Source organism: Podarcis liolepis, assembly GCF_965112155.1.
Source record: "Podarcis liolepis genome assembly, chromosome: 13".
Lineage (NCBI taxonomy): Eukaryota > Metazoa > Chordata > Lepidosauria > Squamata > Lacertidae > Podarcis > Podarcis liolepis.
In genome coordinates, this window is record NC_139573.1 from 20,995,176 (window position 1) to 21,010,860 (window position 15,685).

At 47.1% G+C, this 15,685-nt stretch overlaps 1 protein-coding gene across 1 annotated transcript in view; it reads right to left on the reverse strand.

Moving 5' to 3' along the window:
- Positions 1-1,950: 1,950 nt before the first annotated feature.
- The window catches only part of SLC17A7 (solute carrier family 17 member 7), a 59,348-nt gene continuing 45,613 nt past the window's right edge, over positions 1,951-15,685 (reverse strand). The window contains exons 8-12 of the mRNA XM_083471920.1: positions 15,131-15,280; positions 13,288-13,420; positions 11,246-11,356; positions 8,677-8,804; positions 1,951-5,483 (exon numbers count right to left, since the gene is read on the reverse strand). Coding sequence (XP_083328046.1) covers positions 5,124-5,483; positions 8,677-8,804; positions 11,246-11,356; positions 13,288-13,420; positions 15,131-15,280 — 882 coding nt within the window. The 3' untranslated portion in view covers positions 1,951-5,123. The remainder of the gene's footprint in view (positions 5,484-8,676; positions 8,805-11,245; positions 11,357-13,287; positions 13,421-15,130; positions 15,281-15,685) is intronic.

Below are 15,685 nucleotides of genomic sequence, written 5' to 3' on the forward strand. Positions count from 1 at the left end.
TTGTCTGCAGCTGTGCCCTGTAGTTCTACAAGTGGGGGCAGCGAGAAGAAGCGGCAGAGCAGACTGCCCCTGTCCCGGATACTCCGTTCCATTGCCACTCTGCCTTCCCAACAGCCTGAATTCCATAGCCACAGAGCATGCTCAGCTCTTGTTAGGGTGTTTCAAGAGTTCTCCCCTCTCCTACTTAAAAGCTGCTTCCTTAGAAAAAGCTCAGTACTTCTGCAGACTTTGTGGGGTTTCCCCACCCTACAAGCCTTCCTCTCGTGGATGGATGGCAATGGCATCTTCAGCCTGACCCTGAGAAACAGAGGGAATTAATATTGTTCAGACTCTGTTTCCATGCCCCTAGCTCAGGGATTCCAGTCCTGGGGACAGCCTCTGTACATTCAGTAGGATTGTCCTTTAGGGATGAGCTCCTTGTGTGTGGATAGACTAGAATGTATGTATGCTGAGCTATGATGTGATAGGATCCCTTCCCTGATATGGATGTGGGGGGGGTGGGATCTGATTCAGTTTGGAACTAAAGGGACACTTACCTAATCTTCACTTTTCGAAACAATATGCAAACTAAAACGCAGCCATCGTACAAAATTTGCATTTCTCTGAATTTTGCAAAGCAGTTCTCAAGCCAAGTAATGTGTACTAAATGTGTACTAATGTGTACATATACTAGGGGAAAGAATGCATTAAAAGTGTATATATCTGTGAAAATACCACACAGAAGGCTTTAGACAAGAGAACATTGCATTGCAAAAATGTGTATATTAGGCAAAAGTGCATATAAAAATGTGTGTGCCAGCAGAAATCTGACATTAAAAATAAAAAAGTCTAACGTATGGGGAACCATAGAGAAGTGAACCTGAGACTGGAAAAATGAGAAACTTGAGAGAAACTGACAGATTTACCCATCCCCATCTCCTGTTATGTCACTGCCCATGTCAAAATGCTGCCCAAAAGGTAGAATAAGCATTTTATAAACAGGGGTCCTCAAATTTTCTGCTTCGGGGCCCACTTGAGAGGGCTGAAAATTACTGAGGACCACCAGTCACAAAATAGCAGTGTTGGGGCAGAGCCAGTAACAAAATGGTGGCGGAGGGAAGGCAGTTTTCCCTAATCAGGTGGCAATTACTGGCAATCGTTTTCTATTAATATCTAACACATTTTTTGAATAGGCCACATTCTTAGCCACAGTGACTTTCTTGTGGTAAGGAGATGCGACTTCTATAGTTAAACTTTCTTAAAGCTATGTACAGACGTTGGCTTGGAAAGTATCATGAATCAACCTTTCCATTTGCTCAAAGGTTCTAACTGGAGGAGGTGGGATATATATATATATATATATATATATTCTCTCCCCTCTGTTATACACACAACCCTGAAAGAGTTTTTACTCATCTCCTGCCATTTCTTTCCCCCTTCTCCTTTCATGCTTGACTTATGCCATATTCTCCTCAAAAGTCGCATCCACTTTCAAAGCGTTGCGATACTACTTTAAATCCCCCAAAGAATTCTGGGAGCTGTAGTTTAAGGGTGCTGAGAATTGTTAGAAGGCTCCTACTCCCCCCACAGAGCTACAGTTCCCAGAGTTTGGGAAAGGGATTGTCCAACCACTCTAGAAATTGTAGCCCTCTGAGGGGAATAGGGGCATAGCTGTCAACTTTTCCTGCGAGGAATCCTATTCGGAATAAGGGCATCTCCCTTAAAAAAAGGGAAACGTTGACAGCTATGAATAGGGGTCTTTTCATGACTCTCAGCACCCTTAACAAACCTCTTTAAATGTATGATATGCATGCAGAAACTGTGACTGGCGTTATATGACAGAGGTCCAAACTGATCATAATTGAATAGAGAGTGGATATATGGAGAAATTTCTGGGTGAAGGATAGTCAGGCAGCGGCAGTTCAGTCCCCCAGCGCCACGCACACAAGCACGCTCCTTTCCAAACCCATGTTTGGTTTCGTATATAATATTTATATTTATATATTTACACAAGAACAGGGTATTTATTCCAACTGTTTGGGGGTTATCCAGGGAGGGAGGTTACACGTACAGAGCGAACGCCAGACAGACCAACCAACCCACAGAGGGAACTTTGGGGCAGAGGGGGCTGAGGGGGGGAGAACTTATGGGGTAGGGGGGGAAAGAGAGCCTTTCCCTAGCATGGGGCCTGAACGCTGTTAGCCCCTTGATATTCTGGGAACCGGCTTTTGTGAGACTGGATCAACTGCCACAAGGAGCTGTGGGATTATCGGAGGTGCCTCTGGAACATGGCAAACGACTTGCACTCCAATGAACTCAAGCAAGTCAGTTTCCGATGCAAAAGCTGCAGGTGTGTTTTGGGGTGACCAGAAACCAACAGCTCCGCCAACCCCAGAATTTGCTGACACCGTTAGGAATCATTTCCTAACAGAGTGCTTTACAATCTTCTTTGGCCCATCCTTCCAACAATCCTCTAAGGTAAGCCACTGTCCTTTTTGTACACGTCTGAATTGCTGAGGGCCATTTTAAGATGAAACTCTCAAAACATCTCAGACCCTAAAGCAGTATTTCCCCAACCTGGTGCCCTGTAAGATATTTCGGACTACAACTCCCATCAGCTCCAGCCAGGGAGCCGTGCTAGCTGGGGCTGATGGGAGTTGTAGTCCGAAACATCTGACAGGGCACCAGGTTGGGCGTGGTCATCCTAACGGAACATTCTAGTGTCCACTGGGTAATGCTGGCTCCTGTCATGGTGCAAAAACCCTACGTTGTGTTCACACTAAGGCAGTTAAAGCACCTTGCAGCTGCAATGGGAGTATGTCCCATTGAACTCAGCGATGCTTGCTTCCGAGTAAACATGCATACAATTGCACTGTAAATAGCTTGTGATGCTTACAACACGGATAACTAATTTGCGCTTACACAGTATGTCTGTACTACACATTTAAACCAGTCCCTGTGCCCTCTGGGAATTGCTGATTTGATAATGGTTCAGTGTGGTATAATGGCTGGAATTTTGAAATTTGCCCAGGGAGACCTGGGTTCAAATTCTTCATTCAACTACCGGCTGAACTTGAGCTAGTCGTTCTCTATAAGTTTAGCCTAGCTCACGGGGTGGTTGTGAGGACAAAAGGATGCAATCACCTTCTGGGAGTAAAAAAGGGGTGAAAAGACAATTCATAATAATAATCAGCTTTGTAAGGAGAGTATCCTAAAAAGCGGGCTAGAGATCTGTGAAGTAGCTAAGTAAAATAATCAGATCAGCACCCTCGGGCACCAACAACCCCCAGGGTCCTTTGATAGAAACCGAAAGAGATAAAACACAATACTGCTTTAAATTTGTAATGTAGATGTGGCCAGCTTCATAATGTTTCACAGCCACTCAAAACTGCACTTGAAACACTTTTAATATATACTGTTTTAAGCATAGTGTGAACCTTTATCATGTTCTAGTTAAGAATCTAGAGTAGGAGGGAAACCTGTGGCCCTCCCATTGTTACTGGACTACAACTTCCATTCACCCTGACCATTGGCCATGCTGGCTGGGGCTGATGGGAGTTGGAGTCCAACAACATTTGAAGGGAGCATAGCCACCCTTTGCCCCCCCCCCCGAGGTCTTTGGTGACAAGGCTTGGATTATTATTTTTTTAGGGATTTTTTAAAATTTAGGTTTCAAATAATTTTGAAGCACTGTAATCCTGAAAGCGCTATAACAACACTGTGTGAACACATGCCTAGAGTTATTTTTGGAGTGAGTAAAGGGGGGGGGGCTCTTGAAACTACCATCCATAAGTATTTGGGGGCGGGGAGGCGGTGTCACTTGAAACCACTATGCAGATTTTCACTTGTCCATTGAGAAAAACGTCAACCAGTGTAGCACTGAAAGCATTTTGTGGCTTGGGGAGGTGGGGAAAACACACATTTACAGTGACAAGCAAGTGGAGTATTTAGAAATGATGGCCTGTGGGCATTTTTAACGGAGAGGCTGGATTTGTGCCACAGAAGAAGCATGGCTTGACTGGTTCTTAGCATAGGAGCAAGGGGTCTGCCTTAGGGTCAAGGTGAGCTGCTCCCCACCCCCTCCTCAGTGCAGGGTCATTTTTGGCGCATGAATGCTGAAGGCATAAGATGCTCTGCCCCTCACAAGTTAAAGCTCCCCAGATACATTCACAGGAAGGGGAAAATATTTGATTTGTTCCTAAGAAAGAGAGAGGGGCCTGAGGCATAGTCTAAGGCAGGCTTCGTCAACCTGGTGCCTTCCAGGCGTCGTGCGCTACAACTCCCATCAACCCCGGCCACAATGGCCAGGCTGGCTGCAGGCTGATGGGAGATGTAGTCCAAAACACCTGGTTGGCACCAGGTTGGCGACAGGCTGGTCTAAGGTGCTGAAGCAGTGAGTGGCAGAGTGGGGGGCGAGGCGACCAAACACAGCTCCATCCCGGGAGTGGAGGATGCTGAATAGAGGTGCCTGCTTCACATGGAGCCAGACCATCGGCCCATCTAGGCCAGTACTGTCTACTCTAGCTGGCAGAGGCCTTCCAAGGCTCAGCCAGCCATCTTTCCCAGAGCCACTCCTTGACGTCCTTTATTTAGAAGAGACTGGGAATCAAACCTAGAACTTGATGTAGGCAAAGCGCATTTTCTGCCACAGACCTACGGCTCCCTCCACCTGGGTAACCCAGAGGCCATAGGTCATAAATCAGCGCTATTGCGCTGTGTCCAAAGGTCTTTATTAGGGCTCAAGGGGTGTGTGGGTGTAACCTAACTCCACCCACCCCTTGCCCCCATATCCTGAGGATAGGGGGAGGTACCACAACTGGAGGGGTCAGAGTAGGTGGCGTTGGGTCTGTGTGAGGCATGGCGGTTGTCATGACAACACACGGGGGCCTGTGGAAAAGGAAGGAGGGCGGTTTGGGGTGTGTGGGTGCCCTTGGGTATTTTTTTACCAAGGCGTATGAGGCTGAAGAGGGAGGCAGTTTTCATTGGGTCTGGACAGTTGTACCAGAACTGAGGGGTGGGTGGGAAAGGACGGTAAAGTGAAAGGGGAGGGGGACAAGCAACCTAAACACAGGCCTTTCCCCCCTCACTCCAGAGGACTGAACCAAGGCCCCAGCACCCCAGGCGGAAGGAGGGATGGGGCATCTCTACGACAAGTCCCGCTCTCCTGGCGTGCCATACATATACGAATCTTTGCCAGGCTCCTGGACGTATTCTTCCTTCTTGTCCCAGTCAGCCGTCCAGCCTCCATTGGCAAAACTGGTGCTCTTGGTAGCGCCGTAGCCCCCGCCTCCTCCTCCCCCGCCCCCTCCTGCGGCCATGCGAGCCGCTTCGTCCTCCTCGTCGGCCAGTTCGTCCTCGTTGATGAAGCCGCACTTCTCCTCGCTGATCTCTTCCGGTTCGGCCCAGGGCTGCTTCTCGCCAGAGGCGAAAATCCCATAGAAGATGACACCCCCATAATGAACTAGAGAGGCGATGAGGAAGACGTATTGCCACTCCTCCCGTGTCTGTGGGGAATGAAAGAGGGAAGAGGTCAGTGTGGATAACCGAAGGAAGTACAGTGGTACCTCGGGTTACATACGCTTCAGGTTACAGACTCCACTAACCCAGAAATAGTGCTTCAGGTTAAGAACTTTGCTTCAGGTTGAGAACAGAAATCGTGCTCCGGCAGCGCGGCAGCAGCAGGAGGCCCCATTAGCTAAAGTGGTGCTTCAGGTTAAGAACAGTTTCAGGTTAAGAACGGACCTCCGGAACAAATTAAGTACTTAACCTGAGGTACCACTGTACTTCATTCATTTATTCCAGTAGTTCTTAATGGTTGGTCCTCAGACCCCAGGGAGTCCATGTAGGCCACCCAGAGGGTTCATGGCAAGTATCCGTCAACTGTCCGGGACATCTTGTTTTGTGGGACGTGAGAGTACAGCGCGCCAAAACTCACAATACTGCAGTGGCCCAAAAGGCACGTTTTTAGGTGCTGCACTCTCATGTTGATCATGTGACTCACACAGGAGTGCAGTTCAGAAAACATGCGTTCCGGTTTTGCACCATTGACCATAGTGCCTCATTTGCCCTAATGGACTAGGCCCGTTTAACAGAGACATGTGATAGGGCCTTCTCTCATAATTAAATTTTCTGTTTTACAATTTAAAATACTCATTTTTACATCCTTAAGAATGAAAGAATTTTTACATCCCTTTTTCTCTTTCCATGGTTCCATCCATTTCCCTGTGTATTTTACAAAGACTATACCATTCAGTATTCCATTATTACACCCATGAAAACTTATTTACATTGTTGAATTTATCAGTGTTGCCGGCGTTTTCAGCTGTACACAGTTGTTTCCCATATATTCAATAAACGTTTTCCAATCTTCTCTAAACGTATGTTCTCCTTGTTCTCTTATTTTATAGGTTAAGTCTGCAAGCTGTGCATATTCTATTAACTTAAGCTGCCATTTGTCTTTGGTTGGGACCTTACTCGTTTTCCATTTTTGGGCTAACAAAACATGGGCCGCAGTAGTGGCATATATAAATAACTTTTTTTGATACCTGGGAATTTCAGTCTGAATTATCCCCCAACCGAAAGGATTCTGGGGTTGTTTTTTTTTGGGGGGGGAGTTCTTTTAAACATTTTTTTTCCAATTCATTATGGATCATTTCCATGATCCACAGTGACAGGACCTTCTCTTCTCCATTGTTGCTTGACCAGACAATCCTTTTGTTGCCCACCTTGCTGGATAAAGTGCCCCCCCCTTTGGTCCTGGGCCCAAAAGATGCCCAAGTTCTGAGTCTTGCACTCTTTCCCTTTTTTCTCTTTGCTTATTCTCTCTTACAATTTAATTGGTGTTATCTGCTGGTGCTTCCATCCCGCTTCATCTTTCTCCCTCCCCTGCCCAACCCCTGTTTATATATTCCATTGATTTTCTTAAGTGCCTCATATTGCGTGTGGCAGAAAGGCAGGGTAAAAATGTTCTCAATACACATTTTTTTAATTAAAAAACAACAACCAAAGTGTGAGTTTAGAGTATCTGCTATTAGAAAAGAACACAGATACTGTGGGAATATCAGAAATCTGGTAGGGCAGGGATAATCAATGGGATACAATTATCCCCAGATATAAAATATACAGGAAGGACCGAGGGGTTTGCACTGGTAATGGTGCTGCTCTATAGGTCAAAGAGGACATTGACCGCAATAAATGAGAAACCTGAGGAAGGACAAATCCAGTCAAGAATCACTGCATATGGAAATAACAGTCTAAAAATGTAACATAGTACTGGGGGGAATGCTAACAAAGCTTCTGAGAAGGAGAAAGAGCCATGATAGCTAAGTGAAACATTCATGTTCAGAAGCAACGTTAGCATACCTAACATGTAGTATATCCATGGTATTCATGTAATATTTTAACCGTTTGTAATTCTAGATGTTAACATTGCACCCTGCCCTGGGATACAGTGGACACTCGAGTTGCGAACGTGATCCATGTGGGATGTACGTTTGCAACCCGCAGCATCCGCAACCTGCAGCAATGTGTCTGTGCACACGTGGGTTGCGATTTGGCGCTTCTGCGCATGCGTGAGCACCGAAACCCGAAAAAATGCAACCTGAAGCGTCTGTAACCCGAGGTATGACTGTGAGCCAGTGTGGTGTAGTGGTTAAGAGCAGTAGTCTCGTAATCTGGGGAACCGGGTTCGCGTCTCTGCTCCTCCACATGCAGCTGCTGGGTGACCTTGGGCCAGTCACACTTCTCTGAAGTCTCTCAGCCCCACTCACCTCACAGAGTGTGTGTTGTTGGGGGGGGGGAGGGAAAGGAGATTGTTAGCCGCTTTGAGACTCCTTAAAGGGAGTGAAAGGCGGGATATCAAATCCAAACTCTTCTTCTTCTTCTTCTACAGGAAACTCCCCACTTGTGTGAGACCAACTCGCATGCCACCATGTACATATGTGGCGCTGCGAAATAAATAATTCAATTCGAACCCAGAAGTGGTACAAAGAAATGGGCAACAACGGCCCGAGAAGAGCACAGAAATAGCAAAAAAGAGCAGCTAGCAATCCCAGGAGCCATTGCACCGACCTTTGAAACCTGTGGAGAATTGGAGTTTGAGAAAGGAGGCTTGGAGGAAACAGTGCTCTTCTCCCCCCCCCCCAAATGTTTAGGGGTACTCTCATTTTCCTACACATATTGAAATACTGCCCCTCAATGAGGTCAAGCTTAGATTCACAAAATGTTTAGGGGTATGCGTACCCCTGCATCTCGTCCCCCCCAGGAAAAAAGCACTGGGAGGAAGTCTGGTAAGCAGTTTTTTAAAGGGTTTTTCAAGAGTTTCCAGGGATTTGGAGAGCGCTTGCAGGCTTTCTAGGTGGTGTTCCCGCTATACGTGATTTCACTCCCAGAAACTTAACCCCCGCATGACTGAAACGAAACAACAACAACAATGTATTTCTTCCTCTGTCCTCCTTTTCTAGCTGCTCCATTCCATTGCCCCCCTTCAGTTTTTCAGCCTCCCCACCCAACTGCTCTCAACCATCAGGAAGAGAGCATATTGTTAGGCAGCATGCTCAGACCCCCTCCATGTGTGGCTGTTGCCATTCTGGCTACATAAACGGCACTTGGAGAACCAAATCAGAAGGTTAGAAATTATGGGGACAGGAAGTTCTCAGGACAAGCAACCCCCCTGCTTTCAGGAGCTTTGATTCCTACCTTGTGTTTGGTCATAGCTCCAACAATGAGTGGACACACCATCCCTGACAGAGTTCCCACGCCATTGGAGATCCCCATGAGGATGCTGGCATATCGGGGGGCAATGTCCAAGTGATTGACGTTAAATCCTGGAAGCGAGGAGGCGGGTTATAGAAAGGAATTTACATCAGTTTCTCCTCTAACTTTGGAGCTAACGTACTCCACAGATTGCCTCTAACTGTGAGGCTGCTTCCAGATTATCGGTATTTTTAAGTGGTATACAATTACATACAGGCCAATCCAGGTAGCGCAATGATTGGGAAGTCCTGAACAAACCTGCTTCCCTAAAATGATAAGACGTTTTGCAATAAGGGAACTGACAGAAAATACACACTGGAAAAAGTGGGATGACACTTGTTTTGAGGACTATCGTCTAACCTCCCCACAAACAAATCAGAATGAATGCTGATTAAATAACCAATGTCATCTACTCTCTCCGCAAACATATCAGGTTGTCTGGAAGCATCCAAATGTGCTAAAATGTTACAGTTTACTGCTAGAACTACTAACGGATATTCCCCGCCCCTGCAAGATCACAGTCGTTTGGTATTAGATTGCAGTTAGAGTGTGAAAGATCTCTTACTTCTGCAGTCATAAACAGAAACAAAGTTCAAAGGAATAAGCGTGTGGGCCCCTTGCCTTGATTTTCCGCCCTCCTTTGCGTTTTTCCTAATCATGATCTCCTGAAAGAGCTATCACCCTTATTGCCTCTTACGGAGCAATCCTGTGCTCTGGTTAAAAAAGATTTTCAAAACCCATTAAATGCTGTACAAAACAATCATCAAAATGATTGAAACACCTGGCTACTCATCCAAAAATGTAAACACCCCCATAACTCTGTTGACATAAAAAAAGTCTTCCAAAAAAATCAAAAGTGGGGATGCCTGCCAAATCTCTGCTGGAAGAGTCTTCCTTCCATAGCTTGAAAATGCCCAACTTCGGTTGAGGCCAGTCAGGAACATGGGGGACATCACAACTCAATGCATATGCTGGCCAGGCAAAAGCACCCAGAGGGTACAGGGCAAGGGGGGTTAGGGGTGTGGTCAAAGGAGACGGGGCATGGACTAGACTTTGAGGGCCATGCAAAAAATGGTGCACCTAATGAGGATGAACCCTTCACAGGGTTGAACTATATGGGTATCAGAAAGCCTCCATGTCAGGCGTCCCACTGTGTGGGAGTTGTGGGCAAGGATGGGCGAACCTTGCAATTTCAGGTTTTCTCAGTTTATTTTTCCAATTTTAAATACCAATCTTAGACTCGGTTCTTCAGTCTGCTAAAAAAACAAAAAACAAAACAGTCCTCGTGAAAGTTCATCAGCATTTTGCCTAATACAGTTGTACCTTGGAAGTCGAACGGAATCCGTTCCGGACGTCTGTTCAACTTCCAAAATGCTTGAAAACCAAAGCGCAGCTTCTGATTGGCTGCAGGAAGCTCCTGCTGGATGTTCAGCTTCCAAAAATAGTTCGCAAACTGGAACAGTCACTTCCAGGTTTGCAATGTTCAGGAGCCAAAACGTTCAGGAATTAAGCCATTCGACTTCCAAGGTACAACTGTATACATATTTTTGCAGGCCAATTCCCCCTGATATAATGTTATTTTCACAAATATATGCATTTTGATGCACACTTTACCCCAGTATGTGTTCTTCTTCACACATTACTTGGTTAGAGAAGTGCATTGCAAACTTCAGAGAATTTCGCACTTCAGAGCATGGCTGTTTGGGTTTGTGTGTTGTTTCAGAAAGTACAACTTAGGTAGGAGCACAAACTTAATTTCTCTCTGATCCCTACTTGTTGGGGGGAAGCAGAGGACCTTTAATTTGGAATGCCACAATGCCCTAACCATAGCTGTCAACGTTTCCCTTTTCTTGTGAGGAATCCTATTCGGAATAAGGGAATTTCCCTTAAAAAAAAGGGAAACGTTGACAGCTATGGCCCTGACACAGGTGTGGGGAATCTTTTGTGGCTGAACTACAGTTCCCATCAGTCCCAGCAAGCATGACCAGTAGCTGAGGACATAGGAAGTTGTAGTTCAGCAACAAAAGATTCCCCACACCTGTGTCAGGGCATAGCTGTCAACGTTTCCCTTTTTTTTAAGGGAAATTCCCTTATTCCGAATAGGATTCCTCACAAGAAAAGGGAAACGTTGACAGCTATGGCCCTGACACAGGTGTGGGGAATCTTTTGTGGCTGAACTACAGTTCCCATCAGTCCCAGCAAGCATGACCAGTAGCTGAGGACATAGGAAGTTGTAGTTCAGCAACAACTGGAGGGTCTCCCCTTCCTCAGAAGGTCAACCCAGCTCCCTAAGAGCCGTGGCAGAGCTTCATGCTCTGGCACCGGGGGCGGGTGTGGAGAGCAGGCGGGGGCGGGGCTGGTACGCGTCTTGGGGATGTGGCATGACGCCTGTGGCGGTGTGGCACCCAGTGCGGGCAGGCGGCAGCCGCGATGGCACCCCACCAGGATCACGCTGCCGGGGGCAGTGCGCTCCCCCCGCGCTCCTCTTCCTCCGCCAGTGCTAAGAGCTTACCTGAAATAGCAAAACCGCTGAAACCCACGGCCAGAACAAGGAAAGAAATTGCTACGCCTTTGCTGTGGGAATAGCCAACCACTAAGAGGAGTGTGGCTTCCATGCCAAAACCTGACGAAGAAGGAAGACGAGAGAAAGTGAGTGCAGACACACAGCTCCCGCACAGCTGTGTCTATTTTCAACTTCTGACTGTGATCGCGCTGCATAAGAAACTAGAGCAGGGTGTACATAAAACTTACATGTGGCTGTGCAGGCTGCTAATTTTTATTTTTATTTTTTTGCTAATGGAAGAGGAAGGGTGTCATAACTTAGCGGGGCTGCAAATGAGCCATAGAGCATATGCTCTGCATAAAGAAGGCCTCAGTTTTTGGCAATTGCAGGTGGAAAAAATTGCTGTTGCACCCAGATCCCGCTTGCCGGCTGCCCTCAGGTATCTGGCTGGCTGCTGCGAGAACAGAGCGCTGGACTAGAAGGGCCTTTGACCTGGTCCAGAAGGGATCGTGTGATGTTCTTAAGCTCAATCCCCCAACATCTGCAACACATGGTATGCATGTGTCATTTCAACACCAATTCATTCTCCCAGGTGTTAAAAATCCTTTTAAGCCACTCTGGAAGCTTGTGTTTTATTTATCCACTGTGTGGTTGCTTTTAAAAAAATCTATTGTGTTATAGCTGATGTTTTACTCTGTTTGATCTTATGGTTGATTGTGTAACTTTATTTTATTTTCGTCTTAAGCTGTCCTGAGAGCTGAGATGCACTGATGGTGCAGGATGAAAATGTAACAAATGAGCTAACGAATAAAAAGCCAGCCTTGAGCGGAAAAGATCAAAGGCAGTGATGAGCAGTGGTGTAGCGTGGGGGGGTGCAGGGGGGGCCGGCCGCACCGGGCGCAACATCTGGGGGTTAGGGTTAGGGGGCGCAAATTACTTGCCTTGCCCCGGGTGCTGACAACCCACGCTACGCCACTGGTGATGAGAAAGACCTTTCTTCACATAAGGCAGGATTCCCCAACCTGGGCTGGACTACACTTCCCATCATCCTTGACCATGGGCTGATGGGAGTTGTAGTCCAACCACGCCTGGAATTTGGCAAATTGGGGAAGGCCAGCATTAAGGTATTTGTCAGCAGTATGGTCCTGGGTTATATGGACTTGGTATAAGACTGACTCATGAATAAATGAGGGTCAGGGGAGGTTGCAACTTTGTGAAAAGTGAACTGGCAAGAGGAGAGCTTGCTAAAAGCAAGAGCGCAGAGTCCACTGCAATCTGCAGGATAGGGATACAGGACAGGAATATGTGGTGATTTCTCATGCCCTCCTACTGGAAACTAGGGCTGGGAGATATCAGCTTTTCAACACTGCAATGTGTTACCAGCTAAACATTGTGATAGAATGACACATTGCAACGTTGAAAAGCAGAGGGAGGATCAAGCTGCATTGTCCTCAGCCCCGCAAGGTGCTGGGGTGAAACTGCCTCCGCTTCCAGTGTAGCTTTTCCCTTCCTCTCTGCACCAGGCGCTGGTGGCCGAGGGACTCAGGAGCGACGGCAGTTTCACCCACGATATACTGCTGGGTGAAGGCGCCATCACCCAGGCCTACTAGAAACCCCAGAAAAGCATTCTAAGCAGGACACGGAAACCTCTAAGGGATTTTGCATCCACAAGTGCTAAAAAACTGAGGTGTGCCCGTCCCTGCGAAAGAAAGAAAGACATCTCAGTGAAAACAGAGATTCTCAGAAACCTGTGCAAGTTCCTGGATTCTGTCTCTAATGCATTTGCTTCAAATATTGTGGCACTCCCATCTGCCCCCAACTAGCATGGCAAATATCCAGGGATGATGGAAGTTGGAGCCCAGCAGCATCTGTGTCCAGCAGCAGGTTCTGGAGGGCAGCAAGTCCCCTACTCCTGGCCTGGGCACTTTTCTCTAGAAACCTTTCTCACCGCCAAGCCAGCCACCTGCCCCTTACTGGAGTCCGGGTATCTCTCAACCAAGCCTTAACCCTCCTCCCCGAGCCTTTTCTCCAACAATGCCTTTCTCTCTCACCCCCACAGTTCATCATCTTGCGGACGTTTGTGGTAGACATGATCCTCCGTGTCCGCAGGTAGTCGGCGATTTGGCCCCCAATGGGCACGATGATCGTCATGACCAGGTGAGGCAAAGCAGAAAGCATGCCCACCTGCACAGGGAGGGAGAAAAAGGAAGAGGCAGCCCATAAGTTCCAGGCACAGGAGGATGCTTAAAAACAGTTAAGAAAATCCAGCTGTCGTATGGGGTCTTTTTTCGTTTGAACATTACGTTTATGACCAAGGGCACCTGCAGAATAATTTTCAAGTAGGAAGAAGGGCAGTGTATGTGTGTGTGTGTCCAAGTAGAACACTGGAAGGGTGGGATAAGGTTATTTCTCACACACAAAATGAGAATAGTGCCTATATGTTTTGTCTCATGTAGCAGGTTCTGCAAACTTAAGAGTTTTATCCAGCTGAAGTTTTATTCAGAGTAGAGCCACTGAAAGTAATACTGCCATGACCATGAATTTCAATGGGTTGACTAATACGTAGGGCTCACTTGAAGACAACTCTTAAGTTGTGTAAAACTGATGTACAAGACAAAATGTGCATGTACAGTGGTAGCTTGGGTTACAGACGCTTCAGGTTACAGACTCCGCTAACCCAGAAATATTACCTTAGGTTAAGAACTTTGCTTCAGGATGAGAACAGAAACCGCGCAGTGGTGGCACGGCGGCAGTGGGAGGCCCCATTAGCTAAAGTGGTACCTCAAGTTAAGAACAGTTTCAGGTTAAGAACGGACCTCCGGAACAAATTGGTGAGAAATTAGCCTGATAACATTGGGTGGTGTTTAAATATGTTTTATTCAAAGCAGACCCACTGAAATGAATGAACATGGCTAAGTCAGGCCCGTTAATTCCAACAGGTCTAGTCTGAGTGGAATTTAGTTGCCAGCCACCCATTGGATATAACCTGTGCTCTCTTTAAAAACAAAAACGAAAGCCTGGAATCTTGGGATTATAGTTCCTGGTGGGGGGAAACTGCCCTTCCACGGACACCCATGTTGAAAACATTATATAATTCTGTCAAAGGACTTCAAACCCAATTCCAGTACTCCTCTTCGCCATCACCATCTGCTTCCTAGTAGTACTTGTGGCAGGAGCAGCGGTGGCAGGTGAGGGTGCAGAGTGATGGAACTGAGCTTGCCAAGAGAGGGAAGAGACAAGGCGAGGTGTGATGAGGTCAGAGGAGCTCTGGGCTGGTAGTGGCCACTCAAGTGCACCTGCAGGGCCGCCAATGTCAATTCAAAGTGCCCCTGGTCTTGCTGAAGCCTCATGGTACCCCAATCCTTTCCTTACAAGTGCCATTGCCAGTGGGAGGGTGCCATTGCCACTCCAACCACACACACACACACCCTGCCCATGCGCTGCGACTGTGTAGATGTATGTTTTGGAATCCTGAAATTTGATCCTGCTAATTTCTGAAGTTTTATACTGCACATAGAGCCATAGAATAAAAAAAACGGAACATCTTCGTTCCTTTTCTCTCTGTGTGTCTTTGTTTTAGATTTTTGAACCTGTTTTCTCTCAGAGTGCATTCCTGCTCAGCCTTGCCCCAGCATACGATGGAAGAACAATTGGCACGTGGCTAGGGCCACCTTTTCTTTCTCTTATCAGCACAGAATGAAACGCCCTCTGCTAATTAATTAATGACGACAGCAATATTCGCCACTCTTCACTGGCAGGCTCCAAGACCGGGTTAGAACAATTTCAAATTCAGTATTAAAAACAGCAAAGAGAAACTTATGGACTTGCCCCGACACGTGCAAGCGCGCACACCCACCCACCCCCACCCCTCAAACCAAGGGCAATTTTTCTCACCTTGCTGATTTCAAAGCCAAAGACTTCTTCAAAATAGGCCGGCTGGCTAATTAAGAGCAAATAGAAGGTCCAGCTTCGGCAAAAGTTGGCCACAATAATGGCGTAGACAGGCATGGAAGTGAAGAACTTGCGCCAGGGCGCTTTGAATTTCTGCCAAGAGGTAGGGAGGAGAGAGAGAGAGATGAAAACGTTAACGGAGTTGCCTCACATCCTTGCATATCCCCACTGCAGTGCTGTTGCAGGACTTCAGAAGCCACTTGCCTCCTCAGAAATGGTGCCCCATGAAGGTGCTGAGAGCTTCCCTACTGCAGAGAGATCTTCAACGCCTGCCGCCTCACCACCATACATTTAAAGCATATGCTTCCCTGCTCCCCAAATCCTGGGAGCTGTAGTTTCCTGCTCACAGAGTTCTAACGCTCAGCATCCTTAAACTACGGTTCCCAAGATTCTTTGGAGGAAGTCGTGCTTTAAATGTATGGCGTGTGCACAGTTTCTCTCTCTGTTCTCTCATATCCTTGCCCTTTGCTCCTCCACCTTCACCAACCTCACCTGTCC